Here is an 18487-nt window from a genome sequence, read left to right as displayed (position 1 = left end):
CATTAAGTGGGAAATCCAGGTTCTGAACCCTGCCTGGCAAAAATGTTTGACACAGCATAAGCATTACATGACTGATGTGGCAGGTTTTCACTGACTATTTCTCTTTGTTACAGTGTATTTTGACTTATTCAGCATCACATCTGGTTTTCCCTCATGATGAGATTTACAAAATGTGATGGATGGAGAATTAATGAAAAGGTTTGTGTCAAACTATGCAATCAGACTGCCCATATTGATGGCATGATGTACTTTCTTCATAATAAATGTGAAACCTTACGCACAATAATAAGTCAGCATCTGAAGCACCGGAAGTGTTCTTGGTATTTATTTGAGAATGGTAAAAATCACAGTCTTACCTTAGATTTACAGCACAAGCTTTAGTTATGTACAACTATACATAATTTTTACACATTATACTTCTATGAAAAACAATGTAGTTTGCTTTACACATCATCCTGTGTGGAGCAGCACACATATAATACAGATCAATCTAAGAAGACTATAACAAATATTAAGTCAATATGAATAAAATATAAGTAAGTGTCGCAAGTTTGTAATTAAAAAGAGATCAATTGTCAGGAAACATTACCTATAATCTTACAAAAAGATTAACTTTTATTTACAAATCTATGATTCATTCAAAGTTGCTTGGAAATAAATGAATGAATTGCTCGCTGAAGATCTATTAAGATTGTCCTTGTAATACATTCAACCACCTCAAACGCACACAAAATTTACACAGATACTTACGTGTATGTATAACTAATTATAAATTATGCCTCGAATAAACACATGTGATGCTGCTAAATGTAAATACTGGCAATTTTGATTGTGTAGTTCAGTATCATAAACTTAGCTTTTATTTGTTCCTCATGGATAACCTTATAGTGTACGTTTGATGTACTCTGTGCAAAAAGCTAAAAGAACTTCTAAATGAAAAGGCATAGATCTTGTGCTTCTTAAATCACAATTAGTTACTTAATACTTTGTTGTCAATATCTATCCAATACATTTACATTTAAAAGATAACATTCTATTCTTTTTTTTAATAAATGAAGGCCAATTTATGTAGATGTGATGATTGCATAAGAGAAGGGCAGTAGCGTTCTCACATTAAATCAGTTCACACTTCAACATAATGAAAGCAAATTATTGTCTCATCATAACAGCAGCTACATGTACAGACAATAATTTCAAAAAGTGTGCACAACAGCAAGTGTGGACAGACTTACTATAGTATTAAGACATTACAAATACTATATTCGTAGGGAATATCAGTAACTTTCCATTGAGAAAATAATTTTGTTCTTATCTGTTGAGTGTACTTGTCTGTTTAACATTACTTCATTAACCAAGCATTGGTATAGTACAAAAACATACCTGCAGTAGGAACTTAACAATTTGACCAAGACTGCTTTTCTAATTATAGTAGGTCAGTACTCATAGAAAGTAATGTATGTGCCCTTAAAAATTGTGATAAACACTTCCAAATTAGCTACCCACTAGAGTAGGTGTGTGTGTGTGTGTGGGGGGGGGGGGGGGGGGGTGCAACTGACTGCAGTCTGCAATAACCTGGTCTATGATAGTTGCTGTACTCTTTTGTTTTGTTGTACTAGGTCATATGATGAGTGAGGTGGGGATCTAAAATATATATGTGTTGGTTCCCACATGTCATGTTAGTTATTCATCAGTACCCAATATTTTTTATTTAAGAAAAGTATTTTTAAGAGGCAGAGGATGGATAAGTTACTGATACCTCCACAGGTTGCTGATAGATTTAATACTGAAACACTTTAAAGGTCCTTCTTAATGTTGCAACTAAGCTACTAACAATGATAGCCAATTTAACATATGAATCTCAAACTATTTTTGAATGCATTGTCATCTTCAGGTAATGAGGCACAGAGTGTAATAACAAATATCTAAATTTTAGAAAATTAAATATACAATTTTAATGCACACAAAAAGAAATAATTAATTCTGTACACTTACATACTTTACATACATACATACATACATACATATACACAAAACTAAAGTACAAGATTTCCTTTTATGTTTTTAAAAGAACATTGTAAACAAAAAAACAGTTTTGAATAACAAATTTTAAAATGGCTATTAGAATTAAGAAATCCTATTTAGAGGGTGAAAGTACCAAACCACATTGTTTAATGCCAATATCTAAAAAATGATAATCAACATCTTGCGACTTTAGAGTTTTGCTTGCATTATTGATACAAAATAATCCTGTACACTGCTACAAAATAATTAGGAAATAGAAAAAGGAAAACAGGAGGAAAAATTTTAGTTATCTAGGAACATATTCAACAAGATGTCAGCTATCACAATTTAGGGATATCACCAGTGTGTAGTGCAAACACAATTGTAACTGAAGGAAAAACCTATCTTCATTCACTTAACAGATGAAGTGGCAAGTAAACACAGGACATTGACACACGATAGTGTTTGTACAGCAAGTGCATTAATGCTAACATCACCTGCAACACAAGGGGCAGCTGGCCCCTTGAACTGCAGTTACTATTCCACTCTGGGTATTCTATTGTCACTTACAGACAAAATTTCCATTAAAATAGTATTTTAACATATTTATTCACTTAACAATCAGTCACATTCAGAGCTGAAGAAACAAACTACAGCTATTTATCAATACACAATAAAAATAAAATAAAAATGATATGCTCACCAACATTTTAACATTACATTTTTACTTGTGCGTTTTGCAAAAACTGTACTTACAAGTACTAAAATTTATTTGCCCAAACTGTCACTTCAGACCATGAATCAAAGATTGAATTTGCAACACAAGAACTAAACAAAGTAATTGTGTCAAAATTTAAAAATAAAACATGAACTACAAGGTAAAATAAAATTCAGTTAATTTATATAAGAACAGCCACTAAATAGCTAACCAACAGTACGTCTTAAATTAACTGGTGCATGTACAGGTACTGTTACATTAAATGTTGGCGTTTTCTGTGTGAAAATGTAGGAAGGAGGTAGAAATGCTTTTACTCTTACTTCAATGGAATAAATGTTTATCCACAGCAATTAAAAAAGTTTGGATTTTGGAAGTGTTTTCTCTAACATGTCTAGTAACAATAAAAGAAACAACAAGATACTTCCAAGATTGCTACAGACACACATTTCAGCACACCAAAGTGATGTTTCAGGAACTGTAATAAAACCTCAGTCTTGCAAGCCAAAGACATGATGAACATGTTTGAAAACAAAATGGAAGGGAGACGGGGAGACCTACAGCATTCTTATCTTGAATAAGTTATCAGTGCTTTAACACAAATTCTCCAGTCATATAGCTCTGCAACTTTATGAGCCTTCAAACTAGTACAGAGCTTTGCCAGTCACGCACTGCATAGCATCACAGCTATTGAAATCCTGTAGCCTGCAAATTCAAAATAATCTTGAAAGTTATCTGTATGTGAATCAATACTCGTTAACGCAAGCTGTCTGCTGAAAAAGTTATTACAATCAATCAATGTAATTTACTATATCTGTCTGATTTGGATTAATTATCCAGTAACATTTGAATGACATCATGCTAATTACAACATGAGTTGTTACATGCTTCATCATACGTAATTACAATATAAAATCAAAATAAAATAAAATAGAGCTTTCTATGCATCATCAAATTTTACCAGCACTAGATGAATATCTCAAAAACTATTTCTTTTAATTAATGACTGAAAGTTACATGAACCTCAAGTACCAAAGTCAGACCCAATAAGACAATACAAAAATCTGGAACTGGAAGCGAATCAGAATTCTTTCCATGTATTATACTTTTAAAACACATTGGAAATACATCATCATTTGCTAATGTTATGTTTCCTATCATACAGCTATGATACATAATACTAAAAACTGTGTCATTCATAATCACAACTGCTAGAAGTATGTTATACTGATTAAAATTTCTGAGAGTGGTCAAAGGTACAAATATCTTGATTTTTTTTAAGACAGTTATTATTGTGTACTAAAACAAGAGTTCTGTGGTATTAAAATTATTTTTTGCTGTGGATAATGATAAGCACAAAGTAAATAATTGCCAAACTTCTTATTAAGGCACTGTTTCAAGAATAAGAACGTACTCATCTGCCTGCTATATTGACATAAATTTAAAATCTCATTCTGCTGTAACCACAGATGTTATACTTCTTATTAGATAAGAGTAGAAAATATGCTCAACTGACTGGCATTGTAGAAATACACCTCTAAAACTGTGTTAATGCGCTGTCTGTTACTTCTGTATTATGATTCATACCACTATATTACATATGAAAAACTGAACAGAAGAATGAAGAAGATATACACAGTCACAGTATAGATTTGATTAAAACAGTGGACATAAAGACATACAAAAATATTTTTCAGAAACATAACAACTCAAAACATGGACTACTTACAATATTTGACATTAAATATATCCACATTAACTCAAATGTAGAAGACTAATTTTGTAAGTTACAAAATTCATCCAGTACACACATTTATATTTTAATCTCCTAAAGCAGCATACAAAGGCACTCAAGAAGTTCTCACACTGTGAAAATTGTTCCACAGTTAAAATAAAGTATTCTCAGGTTTGCTCAAACCCACCAATTCACAAAAAGTAGTAGTATTTTAGTCTTATTAAGCAAAAGCTGAAACTACAGGTGAGTATACCAAATAACTGAATTTGGCTCCCTCATTAAAATATTTCATTTTTAAGACATTACAGAGGTTGCACAGGGAACATTATTAAGGAGGTCAAATAAACCAGAACGCCACCTCGATTTTGTAAATGGAAGCAGACAAGATGAAGGAGTTAATACAAGTACAGTCAATCCATAAAAAGAACATTGGCTGTTTGGCATGGTTTTTAAGGTCAGCTTCTAATGAAAAGAGTTCAAATGTGCATGTTTTAAGTTTTTGAGTTGGCGTAAGATACTTTTATATTGCAAACAGTCAACAGCAGTATGATTGTACTGAAAACACATAATGTACAATTAAACAATTTGTCAACATTCCACATTATTTGACAGTAAAACGTCAAAACTTTTTCACCCTATTTCTTATAGCATGCACATTTCCATGCTGTATAGCAGGTGAGTGCTAACCTCGGTGTGGATCCAAAAGCTTTGCTCTATGTTGCAACACTAGTGCAGTGAAGCACAAGAACAACAGCTGATCTTGATATATAATTATCATTATTTTGTGTTGTCTCGGTGAACGTACTGCATGCTTATGTGTGTTGTTCAGACATGTTTGTATCAGATAAGTTTACAAGTGAAGTTTACATTTCATAAGTTATAGTATTTGACAAGTATTTTACAGTTTGATGTCATCCCACATTGATGGACCATTTATTTCCTTATAAAGAAAGATTAAATTTTTGATTTTTCTTATGTGTTACGCATACATTATGTACCCCAGAATCAACTTTTAAATTAATGTAACAACTAAATTGAGCTGAGGGAAGTCGTAAACTAACAAGAGTACTATATCCAAAAACCAGCTTTCCATTAGTTTAGCTGACTTGACAGCAAGGGAACTACAGCTGCAATGAACAAATCTGCTCCAGATGAATCCAAAATGCCCAAAATAAAAATAAGTACAGCAATAATGGAAATCCTACAGATACTTGTTGTTGGCAATAAGTTATACTCATGTGTACTGCCAGAAATGTAGATATTATTGCCCTTAAATACACAAGGCAAATAATACTGGTGGGAACACGTAAACAGTGTAAAAGCAAAGGAAGACAAAGAGAAAGAATAACTATTTAGCAGCACAAAAATGATATAACACTATGTTCGTGATTCTCTCCAACACAAAACTAATGTCAGGTTACCTAAATTACCATAACAGAGTTGATTACTGGAGGACATCTGTTGCCACAGTTCAGATGTAGGTTTTACTTGTGCCACGACGTGATTTTCGTAGTGCAAGGCTCGCCAGTATTTAGGATCGGCAGGCAACATTTCAGTACTGTCGAGAAACGCAATAAGAAGAAACAAATCTATACCTAGTTTTCTGAGCTTTTCATCCTCACATCAGGTGGGTCCTTCACATCCTGCCTCTTTTTCCTAACCTTCCAAAACACAACCCTCTTTTTTCTCCCCTAGTTTGATTTTGTCTGTCAGCAGCATCTGAAATTCACCTTCTCAGGGCAAGTACTAGTCAGTTGTACTGTTTCCTCATAACTCTACAGTTTCCTCAAACGAATTCTCCGTACAATATAATTTTAGCATGTCTTGCCTAGTCTAATGCTCAACATGACAACAAATGAGCTCTCATACAAGTCCAGTTTCAGACCTACAACTAAGTAGTGTTGGCTGTGACAGACAGCTATTATTAAAAATATTATGAAAATGATAGATTGTTACTCACCATATAGCAGAGATGCTGAGTTGCAGGTAGGCACAACAAAAAGATTGTTAGGAAAGTAAACTTTCAGCCAAAACACCTTCTAAATTAGGAAAAATTGGCTGGAAGCTTATTTGTCTAACAGTCTTTTTGTTGTGCTCATCTGCGACTCGACATCTCTGCCATATGATGCATAGCAATCTATCCTTTTCAAAATATTGTCATCATTCCATCCTGAATTTTCCACTGTTTGACAACTGTTATTAAGATGGGCACATCAGGATTCAGTCAACTATCAAATATTCCAGTTCTGACGAGACCTATGTAGAAGTTATCAAGAAGAATGAATGTGAAATTTTGAGCTGCGCTATGAGCTTTCCACAACTGAAACATCAGAGACATTCATTGTAACTCGGAAGCACTTTAACAACTGTAATAATAAAATGAATTCATCGTAAACAAAAAAGCTCATTCAGCACATACAGGTTTAATTCTACTTTGCCCATAACATTACCCTCTATGTTTTATAGATGTATGTATGAACTAATGTGAGCAGTTTACACACACACACACACACACACACACACACACACACACACACACACACACACAAACACACACACCTGATAATAACTATCTTTCTTACAGCACAAATGCTAATCAGCAGGCACTATGTGATGGCATTGTAGTGGTTATTCCACATTCACAAGCAGGTTACACGAAGCAGACAGATTTGGTAAAAATGGACTCTCACATGAATGTTAGGACTTATGACAAGTTAATGGAAGTCAAAATGTGTGTACTGAATGTATAGAACACAATAATGTTGTTTTCAAGGTAAAAAGAAGATACATAAATGAAATATCTATAGTACAATACAATAAAACTTCATTAATAACAAGAAATATAATTTCCCATAAACTCCTTTATAATATGATTTAGATAAAAGTATTTTGAAGGTTCATGCAGAAGAAATTAATGGAATGCCATAAAATCACCTGTCAGGGATAACGTCATTGAATAAACTCCTTGAGGAGTGGTTTTCCTTCCTGATGTGAACAATGCCTTTTAACAGAAATGACACACACACACACACACACACACACACACACACACAAAATACTACTGAAAGTAACACTTACAACAAGGTGATGCTACTAAAAAAGGCTTTCTCACTTTTCCAAAAAAGGAAAAATGTCCTTACCCATCATTCTCTAAATCACATCCCATAACTCATACAAGAGTAAAATTCAGGACCGTAGTGATGTAGAAATTATTCATTTCCCATGAATAATATAGTGGCATTTTCACAGAAAAAAGTAATTCATTGACGTCCCAGACAATGAAACTTCAAGAATGTCCAACACAATAACATTGCACAGAGTTCTGACAGTGCTTGTGAGCAAACTGGTGTTATTTCTGCAGATAAGACATCCATAAGCAGAGGCTCACCGCAATACATACACAGATCTCCTTTATGACACTCGCTAACAGAACCTTGTTTCAAATGTGCATAAAATGCTACATTATCAACAGCATCTGCCTATGACAGTGGTACTGATTCCTGGGAACAGTTTTACTGCTGTGTGTTAGGATATGAGTAACCTCATTTTTGTCAGAAAGATGTGGATCATCATTCTTTAATAACAGACACTGTTGTTTTTAAGGACAAGTAAATTTGCCATTGTCAAAGATAAAGCAATTGCTTAGTGGACAAGTCATAGACTTAACAAGAGTAAGTAGTTTTTTATGCAAACGTTTCTTTAAACAGAACATGTATAACACTCATCTTCTGTCAGAACTTCTGCCATTCATAGCTTATGAAGTATGTAAGTCTTTAATAATCATTTATTCTATCACAATGACTGACAGTACAATACTTCCACTTAGGGCATTAGGGAATATCACTGTCAAAGTATCACTCAATTACGTCTTTTTGGCTGAACGGGCACTCCAGACAATAAATCTATGTCTTTAGTGTCTACTCTGACATCCCAGCTACTAAGCAAGTAGAAAGGCACATTAAATGAAATATTTTTACGATATAGAATTAAAAGTGGTAGAAAATACATTCCCATGTAGGGCACGTCAATAAATATGTGCACATGCTCTCGCAAATTTTGACACTGGTCAAGAAATTACTTGCAGTTCACATGTATTACATATCAGAATAACTATTCAAAAGAGAAGACACATTAATTCTGTACCAAAAATAAGAATCACTTTTTGACAATACTGGCTTCATTACATGAAACTGCCATTAAATGTACATCTGGCACTCACGAAAGCACCTTTCTAGTGCTTGTGGAATCTCTCTTTAGTGACAGCAGAGGTATTAGCATCTGAATCGTACCTCGAGAGACTCGTCACAGAACTGAAACGCAAACTTCAGACAGACATGCAAGACACCAGTTCCTGGCACAGCTGGCTGTACTGTAAGTGGTCACCGGAAATTCTACGCATTTTCAGACCCTTAGACTCACAACCAAACACCCTCAGCTCAATCTGCACACCGCCCGGGTACTCCAGGGCGAGTCCACCACCACCGCCATCATCATCACATCCGTCCGTCGAGCCCCACTCGCCTCCGTATGCAAAGCTCGACGGAGGTGCACGCGTGTCTATAATACTCTTGACCAGACCGAGAATATCTGCTGCATCGAGTCGTGAACAAAAATCCGACAGTGCCACCTCGAATGATCCGCTAGATGTCTTTTGCAGCTCAGAAGCAACGACACCATCCTGAGGTGACGGAGGTGAAGAAGGTGGCGACGTCACTTCAAGGTCTGCCCCCGAAGGTGGCGGGAATGTGTGATGCAGGGAAGGGTGATTCCTGGCATACTGCTCCCGCCGAATCTCGCCAGTCGTGACTGTCGGAAGGCGCTGGCGTCCGATTCCTCGGACTATGGACGGGCGGCCGGGATCACATGGGCCGGGTATCTGTAAAATAATTACAGATTACTACAAATCACGCAGGTATAAAGTAAAGCTGTCATTGACCTGAAGGTTGATACGAGCACTCCATCAGTTTACTAGGCACGGTCCTATCAGAAGGAGTAGGCAGAAGGCTCCGTCCGACACTCAAACTGAATTACCCAGCTAATTACTCCAATGTTGACCAGAGATTGAACCTGAGACCTCCAGAGCTATTAAAAAACTAGAAACCTGCCTCGATTGCGAAAAAAAGCACCTAGTGTTAACCTAGGTTTCAACGTAGATAACTACACCTTCTGCGCCGAAACCTAGGTTAACATTAGGTGCTTTTTTCACAATCAAAGTGGGTTTCTAATTTTTTAATATATTAACCAACGATTGCTGATGCGCTGCGATGTTGAAGGTTCTTAACTTCAGATCTGTAGTCTGATGCTTTACCACTTAGCCATCGAGGGGTCAATATAACGTAAAAGCAACAAAGCTTAAAAAAGTTCATGTGCCATGCATTAATTAATATTTAATAACAATTACTATGGTGCATTAAATACCTTATACTGTTCAATGGTGCACCACACCATGAACCTCAAAATTAATTGTATTCACATTTCCTCTTCCCTACCATTGGCCAGCCCAGTGGTCTCGCGGTTCTAGGCGCGCAGTCCAGAACCGTGCGACTGCTACAGTCGCAGGTTCGAATCCTGCCTCGGGCATGGATGTGTGTGATGTCCTTAGGTTAGTTAGGGTTAAATGGTTCTAAGTTCTAGGGGACTGATGACCACAGCAGTTGAGTCCCATAGTGCTCAGAGCCATTTGAACCCTACCATTGTACCATGGCATTTATCCACTACATATGCCCACTGTATGTGTGTTTGCTCCATTCTTTGACCTTTGTGTTCTATACTTTATATATAAGTTTCCTTGAAACAATAATGCAAGTTTTTATTTTTGCATCATTATAGTATTGTTTTGGACCACAAATTCAAGAACAAGAAGAAAGTTGAGCAAGTGTGCTATCATAGTGCAAATGCCATTAATTGTTTCATGAAAACTCTGGGTGGTCTTTTCAGTTTGCTTTACACAACTGGCATTCAACTTTTAAGTAGTATATTTTATTGACTGTTCAATCTTTTGGCAAGAACTCATGATGCACTATGGTGTTAAATTTACAGAACACAGTGAGAGTAGCAACCACATGTGACCACACTTGTCAAGCATTTCTCAATCTCTGCGGCCCAGAATGACTGACCCTTAAATGTGACATTATTGTTGTGACAGTGCCACCACATTTAACAGTGCCGCCACGACAGTACGCGCAAACGGCGATAGAGGCGCTCCGCAACTCGGCTGAGTGCGGGAGAGCCACCTAGCTACGAACGGCGCCGGCCGCATGTCACGGCACGGCAGTCGAATACGAGATACTGAGTTGATATCATGTAACCAGCTATTGTTCCTAATCGAGAGTGTTTGAATATCCACGCAATATTGGTGATTAAAGGTTATAACAATTTTTGGCGACGAGGTCGGATATTTTCAATGCGTTGTGAATTTGTGTGTTCGTGATGGGGCAGACATGGAACAGCTTATGCAAGCACTCATTGAACAACAAACACAGCTGACGGCTGCCATTCAGGCATTGTCAACGTCGCTTACTCATCGTCTGTCTTCCTCTTCTCCGCCTCCATTCCCTCCTCACAAGAAGGCCACTGAAGACTGGGAGGATTATGAGAAGCGTATGTGGCAACACTTCTTGGCTTTCGGCATTGTCGACGCTCCTATGTGTAAGTCGTTATTTCTATCTTGGATTTCCCCACGGATCTATCAGCTGCTATCTCAGTTAGCCCCTCTGTGGGAACCTGCCTCTCTGTACTTCCAAGAAATGTGCGACTTATTGTCTAACTATTACCGAAAAAACACCCATGTCGTTGCCGCCCACGTGGCGTTCTACCGGTGTCGTAAACAGCCCCATCAATCTTACCGGGCTTGGGCGGCGGAACTACATGGTCTGAGTAGGAAATGTCAGTTGGTCACAGACACTCATCACGAGTCTTATGCTGATTCAATGGTTAGGGATGATATTCTATGGCTTGCTCCTGATAAAGAAGTTCGGCAACATTCCCTACAACTGCCAAACCCATCGTTGTCGGAAGTTCTAACCATCGCTCAATCCTTTGAAGTGTCTCACACTGCTGGCGCGCAAATAGACGCATGGTGTGATGTAGGCGCTGTAGAGTCAACTTTCAATGGGGACAATTTGCCTGTTTCACAGGAGAACGAAGATGTGGCGGCGGTTCACTCGCGTAAACAATGTCGCGTTGGGCAGCAACGCTCACAGCGAAGACAGCAACCACAGAAGCAGGTTCGTTCTGCACTCCCTTCTTGCCCCCAAAACGTTGGGCCATGTGTAATTCATGTAGGAAAAAAGGCCACATTGCTTCTGTGTGTCAGTCCCCTAAAGTTCTCGTCGACGAGGACGAGGCATCGGACATGGATGTTCACTGTGTGCTTTCTCAAACAAATAAGTTATTTGTTACTGTTCGTGTTCTGGATAAAAACATCCGCATGCAAGTGGACACTGGCTCTGCAGTAACTCTCATTAATTCTCGCAAGTATTTGGAGTTCGGCTCCCCTCCTTTGTCCCCAGTTACGCGAAATCTGAGAACTTATAATAAACAGAAAATTCCTATCATTGCCCAGTTTGATGCTTCCACTGCCTACAAGTCTGTTGTTAGGCCCCTCACGTTTTATGTGGTGGATCATGTGGGCACTGAAAACCTGTTCGGTTATGATGCTTTCCAGTTGTTCGGATTCTCCATTGATGATGATGTGCACCTCATATCTGAGGATATTCCGTATCAACAGCTGGATGGATTATGTTCTGAATTTTCGTCCATGTTCTCTGCTGGTCCGGGTTGTGCCAAGGATTTTGAAACCCATATACCCTTAAACCTACAGCTCGCCCTAAGTTTATCCAGGCACGCCCTATTCCGGTGGCGTTGCGTGCACCTGTCAAGGCTGAGATAGACCGGTTAACAGCTTCAGGGATTCTCCTTCCTGTTACCTCCGGCGAATGGGCATCACCAATCGTGGTGGTTTCTAAACCAAATGGGAGTCTGCGATTGTGTGGTGATTTTAAAGCCACTATCAACCCTCAGAGCCTCGTTGACACTTATCTTCTTCCCCGTCCTGAGGAGTTGTTTACCAAGCTCGCTGGGGGCCAGTTCTTTTCCAAACTTGACTTATCGGAGGCGTACCATCAGTTGCCGTTGGATGCTTCTTCCAATGAATTTCTCGTCATCAACACTCCTTGTGGGTTGTATCAGTACCAGCGGTTACCATTTGGCATCGCTAGCACGCCGGCCATTTTTCAGCGGTTTTTGGAACAGCTCACAGCTTCCATTCCCGGCTGCATAAACTATCTGGATGACATTGTTGTCACGGGGGCCTCCACTGAGGGGCACCTTCGCAATTTGCGTTCACTGTTTCGGGTTTTGCATTTGGCTGGGTTGAGGTGCAATCTGGAGAAGTCACAGTTCTTCCAACCCTCCATTGTGTATCTTGGTTTCCACTTGTCCCGTGAGGGTATACGTCCTCTACGTCAGCACGTTGCGGCCATTAACGCTCTACTCCGGCTGTCTACGGTCAAAGAACTTCAGGCGTTTCTAGGCAAGATTGCTTATTATCACAAATTCATTCCATCCGCGGAGGCGGTAGCTCATCCTCTGCATCAGCTGTTAAGCAAAAACGTCCGCACTTTCAAAAGCCAGATGAAAAAATTCCTTAGTGATTTTTCCACAGATGACACTCTGCTGCAATTTCTGAGTTCTTATTGCTTCACGCCTCTGGGTGATCACAGCCCTGCTGAACTCTTGCATGGCCACCAACTGCGCACTCTACTGCACCTGCTTCACCCTGTCAGGCCTTGTGCTGTGTTACAGGTTAAGGAAACACCACTTATGCTTCAAGATTGCCCCTTGTATCTTCCCCATAACTGACTCCCAATTAAGTGTAGCCATTTTAATTGGTGACTGATAAATTATGACTCCCAAAAGCTTATGCTGATTTACCACCGATGCCAATGAAATGATTTGCATTGACCAACATTTGACTTTATTGATGTGGATACCAGCTACAAGACAAAAGGCATTCACACTAGCCATGAGGAATGGAATCTCAGCAGGAGAACGTTGTAACATCATCATATGATCTGTGTACGTACCCACCAAGATCGTCTTGCCTAAAAGAGTCCCCCTCGTAAATGAGCAGTGATCCTTCAAATAAGGGTGTCAAGTGATACAACAAATGATGAAACAGAGTGAACTTCCTGAGGAAAACTTCTATGGATGTTAATCGGGGTTGTATCACTTGGCCACTGACAACCATGAAAGCTCGGATACTCATAAACAAATTAGAAAAGAGCCTTTGCATGTCAATAGTGAACCTGTAACAGGAAGTCATGGCTGACAGGATTGAACACCTTGTCAAAATCCATAAAAGCCAGAGCACCTGGAACAGAAGTAACAGCATTCACCAATACAACATCAAGACATTCAGCTACCAGGGTCAGAATAGAATAACCAGGAACACAATTATGATGGTCAGGAACAACTTTCTCCAGCAAAGCAGACAGCCAGCTATTCACTGCCCTTGCCACAGTCTTACAATCAAACTTTAATATGGTAATTGGGTGAAATTTATCAATTGCTGCCTAATCAGAACTTTTAAGAACTAACAAAATTTTGTCAACCTTAAAAGACTCAGGCACCAACATCCCTTTCAAAACTTCATTCAAAGGCAATGTAAAAGTGGTACCCGACAAAGACCAAAAAGTACATAAGAGTCTTTTGGCCTTCAGCAATTTGCAAGAAGGGAATCCGACAACAAGGTCGCTAACATCATAACACTGAAAAACATCTAAAATGCGGCATTATGAGTGAGAGCAAGTCTACAACCCAGAGCAAGAACAAAGGAATCCAATGTCATATCGACAGGAATGGGTACTACAGGCAGCGCAACATAGAATTCATGGAGGGCATGCAATATGGGGCCTTTTGTGCTGTCACAAAATTGCTCTCCACCAACTTGAGAAACATAATACATGCATGTCTACAGCACGTATGATGTTAAATCAGTTCATCCATGACCAAAGCGCATGGTTTGGATCGCACCCTTGACCCTTCCGTTTCATGCTGCCTCAACTGTGACAATTGCTCCTTTACACATTTGCTATCTGCAAACCATAGGGGAGCCTGATGAGTGCTATTTTAAAGGTCATATAAGAAAGGGTAGTAAAATTCTTGCATCCTCCAATATTCCCACACTCTATTGGCACAGAATTGAATTGACATTTGTCAAAACCTTGTCTTTGCCATTGAATCCACCATTCCAAATTGGAGGTGTATCACACAGCTGAATGGAGACTATGATTCTGCGGTTCCCGAATCACTCCAAGTGCACCATAAGCAGCACCCATGCTGGTCAAAACAATTTCAGTGGCTGCAGTGCAGGATTTAAAGTAATAGTCACTGCACAGTGGTCTGTGAAGCTTGGCAGAGATGACATTGACAGCCAAAATCCTGACATGCATCCAAACAGATAGATAAAATCTGTAGGTCCACTGCTAGAAGTAACAGTAAAATAGGTAAATTTGACAAGAGTGAGATGTTTACAGATCCAAATGTCTTGCAGTTTCAAGGAACGAAGTAAATTTTGCAGTTTCTGACAGAAATTAAAATTGAGAGTCTGATCCTAAGGACACAATATACAGTTAAAATCACCAGCTGTCAAAGTACTCTGTGGACTTTTTCATAACAAATGAATCAACTATTCCATATAAAATGGAGAATAGTCCAAAGTGTGTCTGTAACTGTACAGTGCAGAAAGGAGAATCAATATCAGGTGAAGAAAAGTACTTCTTATTCTTCTACCACTATCAAGAACTTTAATCCCCTCGATGGGAACACCCCCCATAGAAAACAAGGCAGCTTTGTGGAACATTTGGGAGCCGCATTAAACACAATGCAAAAACCAAGGAGAGAAAAATGAGTGAACTGAACTTTTTGTAAGACTACAACATTTGCACAGGGATCGTAGATAAACTATGAAGTGAGCCACAGTTCTGATTCCAGATTACAATTCAAAGAACGCAATGTTTAAGCCACCTTCAGCCAATAACTGTGATTTTAATTTCAATGCACTCTGAACCTTGGGAGCCCATCTTCAGGTGCTTGATCTGTTTACCTCATGTTTTGTAATCAGGTTTCTACTGGTCCTGTTTACATAGAGACATTTTTATTTTGCAAGGTGATATATTGCATTGTAATGCAGCTAAAATCTTTATGAAACTTAGACAAAAGAAAGTGACTGTTTCCAGCAGTGGTTACATGGCTTCTAGGTGCAGCATGTATAAACATATCTGCATGCATATAGACATTTTAGTTCCACAGCAAACTTGCACAAAATTTGACTTAAACTTGTCCATTGTCAACAAGCTTTACAGAAATGTCTGCCTTTACCTATTTATCTACACTGCATCAAAAGGAAAATTTGCTTGAAAGAAGTATAATTACAAGGCTGATCACATTTACATACGGAAGTGGAATTTTCTGTACTGGTGACAGGGTGAATAAAAGTAGAAAAAGTCTATTCCCAGCTTTTGGAACTTCCTCCAGGAGAAAATACGGGCAGCAGGTGGTAATATTAATATCATTTTGAAAAAAAACTGCAAACCTTACTAAAATGAATAGAACAGATAAACTATTGTGTGTTGAGAATTTAGTACGAATGTTAGAAAAGACTCAAAGAACAACACAAGCATTTGAAGCATAACATGCAGGCAACAATATCTACAATTCCAAGTGTAACTTCTCCAAATGAGACAGTGGTCAACTACAATTGCTATCAATATTAGCAGGACACACTACTGCAGAGGAAACTACCAAAGATCATAAATGGAGCAAACAACCAAAGAGGTCAGGATCATGAACGAGTACAATATGAACACCTTTAAGCTGACATTAAGTAGGAAACCTCAGACAGAGATTCTACGGCACAGAAGTACAATACATTTTTGTAGAACATCAGGAAGCGTTTTTCTAGTTAATATTATAATACATTTATTCATACAGTAACACATTTCTTTAATGTAGCATTCCCCAAAGTAGTTCTGATGTCAAATTATACAGACGTGTACTTTGAGATGAAAAATTAATGATTAAAGATTAAAATTTAGTTTTTCACCAATACAAACAAGTTATACACTTTATAGCAATAACATATGAGCATTGAAACTATTCAAATGGCAGCCACTGATCTCAACACACGTTTTACGATGGTGTGTAAGTTTTTTCCACATGCCCTATGTGTCTGTTGTACAATGAAAAAGGAAGCTAGGAGTGTACCATCCAACTCTTCCTTCAACTTTTTCTGCAGTTTTGCAACCAACAACCGCACATAACCCCATATGGTAAACATCTGTAGTTATAAGGTTTGGCAATTGTACTGTATGACCACCTCTTCCTATCCCACAAGTGTGTGTGTGGTTCGCGTGCTCGTGGACACTTATATCAGAGTTAGGGAGTGCACAGAGAAAGTGAAACTACAGCATCTCACAGACAACAATGAGGAATGCAGTGTCCAAAAACTGTGACATCTCTCTTACAGAAGGTCCTGGAGCAAATAAGGTCACACTAGTCAATCTCGTACAATACCAGCCGACATGCCGATACAGAACTGTTGCCAGTAATCTGAGACAAGTGTATACCATTTTCTGAAGTTGCACCAATACGGTGGGCACTTGGATTACATCTAGTAACAAACAATTGCCCATCATATCAGTGAACTTTTACGAATGTGTGCCTTATTTATTTCTGACCATTAGTTCCTCATCTCACATACTTCATCTCTACAATTTTCACTGTATATGTATGGAACCCACTTTATATATGGGCTTTGGTGAAAGAAAAAGTAGTAAAATAGCATTAGCAAATGTAAGTGGTGATCAAAAAATCACTGTTTGGGGATGTTGTTGCAGTGTATATTCAGCATACTGCAGCTCCAAGCACCGATGTGCAGGCAAGTGATTAGTGCCGCATTTGTAACTTTCTGATGTGTGTTCAGTAAGTGCACAAATGTGAAGTATGACAATGTTTTTACCAAATTTCAACATCCAAACAGGACTGAAGTGCTGTTATTCTTTCAACAGCTGTTGAAGGATGAACACTGGTACACATCCGTCAGGGAATGAAGAAAGGGTATGAGGTAGCACATCTGTCAGAAATTACAGTTGTGGAATGATGTGTCAAGTTCTGTGCTAATCCAGATTCAATAAAGGACATCAGTCGATCTGGGAAAGATCAGAAATTATGCCAACTCAAGTGATAGAACTTTAACACTCACCCTACAGTCATGATCTCTCTCCCTGTGATCATCACACCTTTGGCCCCATAAAAAAAATGTCTTGAAGGGATGACAATTCCTGTCAGACGAGAATGTACGACAGGCAGTTACGGTTTTCTTCACATAACAGACACAGTGTTTTCCTAAATGGGCATCATAATCCTGGTCCATCGGTGAGACATTTGCCTCAACCCTCACAGTGATTGTGCCTGACTGGCATACTGATTCTGGATTGTATGGCTTTTGAACACAAACTCTATGATTGCCCCTTATAATTACTGTCTTCTGTATTTAGGTAATGTAAGTAGTAAAGGTAATAATGCCTCAAATAGCTGCTGTGGTGGGTTATTGTCATACCTGTATAAGATGCTGACAACATTTATGACATTCAGCCAAATTTCTATGAATTTTCTTGTCCAGCCTGATGCCACATCTGTTCCTGACCTCTTGCTAGGGGGATGACTTGTCCACTATACCCACCCAAAACATCAATATGTACTCACAATAACAGTAAAACCAAAATAACTCTGTGGTTGAAATTTTGGTGTGCATGTGCTAGAAGCCGATTGCCTAACAATTTTAGTTCACTCTCGAGTGCCGTGTGCTCCCCTTGTTGTTCATTTTGGAGGTACAGCCTCTAATAGCAAAGCCAGCTGCATGCCAGTGACATTGTCCCCAGCCACAGTAATCTGTCTATCACTAAGCTATTTTAATCAGCGTATAACTTCCTCATCGTGCATTCACACCCTCTTCTATGCAGCTTCCCTAACAT

At 38.5% G+C, this 18487-nt stretch overlaps 1 protein-coding gene across 5 annotated transcripts in view; it reads right to left on the bottom strand.

The window, feature by feature from the left end:
* Nucleotides 1-298: 298 nt before the first annotated feature.
* LOC126284102 (serine/threonine-protein kinase SIK3) overlaps nt 299-18487 on the bottom strand; it is a 528724-nt gene continuing 510535 nt past the window's right edge. For all 5 annotated transcript variants that reach the window (XM_049982755.1, XM_049982757.1, XM_049982759.1 and 2 more), the window contains one exon: nt 299-9327. In XM_049982755.1, the coding sequence (XP_049838712.1) occupies nt 8776-9327 (552 nt within the window). In that variant the 3' untranslated portion in view covers nt 299-8775. The remainder of the gene's footprint in view (nt 9328-18487) is intronic.

Source organism: Schistocerca gregaria, chromosome 8, assembly GCF_023897955.1.
Source record: "Schistocerca gregaria isolate iqSchGreg1 chromosome 8, iqSchGreg1.2, whole genome shotgun sequence".
Lineage (NCBI taxonomy): Eukaryota > Metazoa > Arthropoda > Insecta > Orthoptera > Acrididae > Schistocerca > Schistocerca gregaria.
This window is presented reverse-complemented; position numbering and strand designations above follow the sequence as displayed.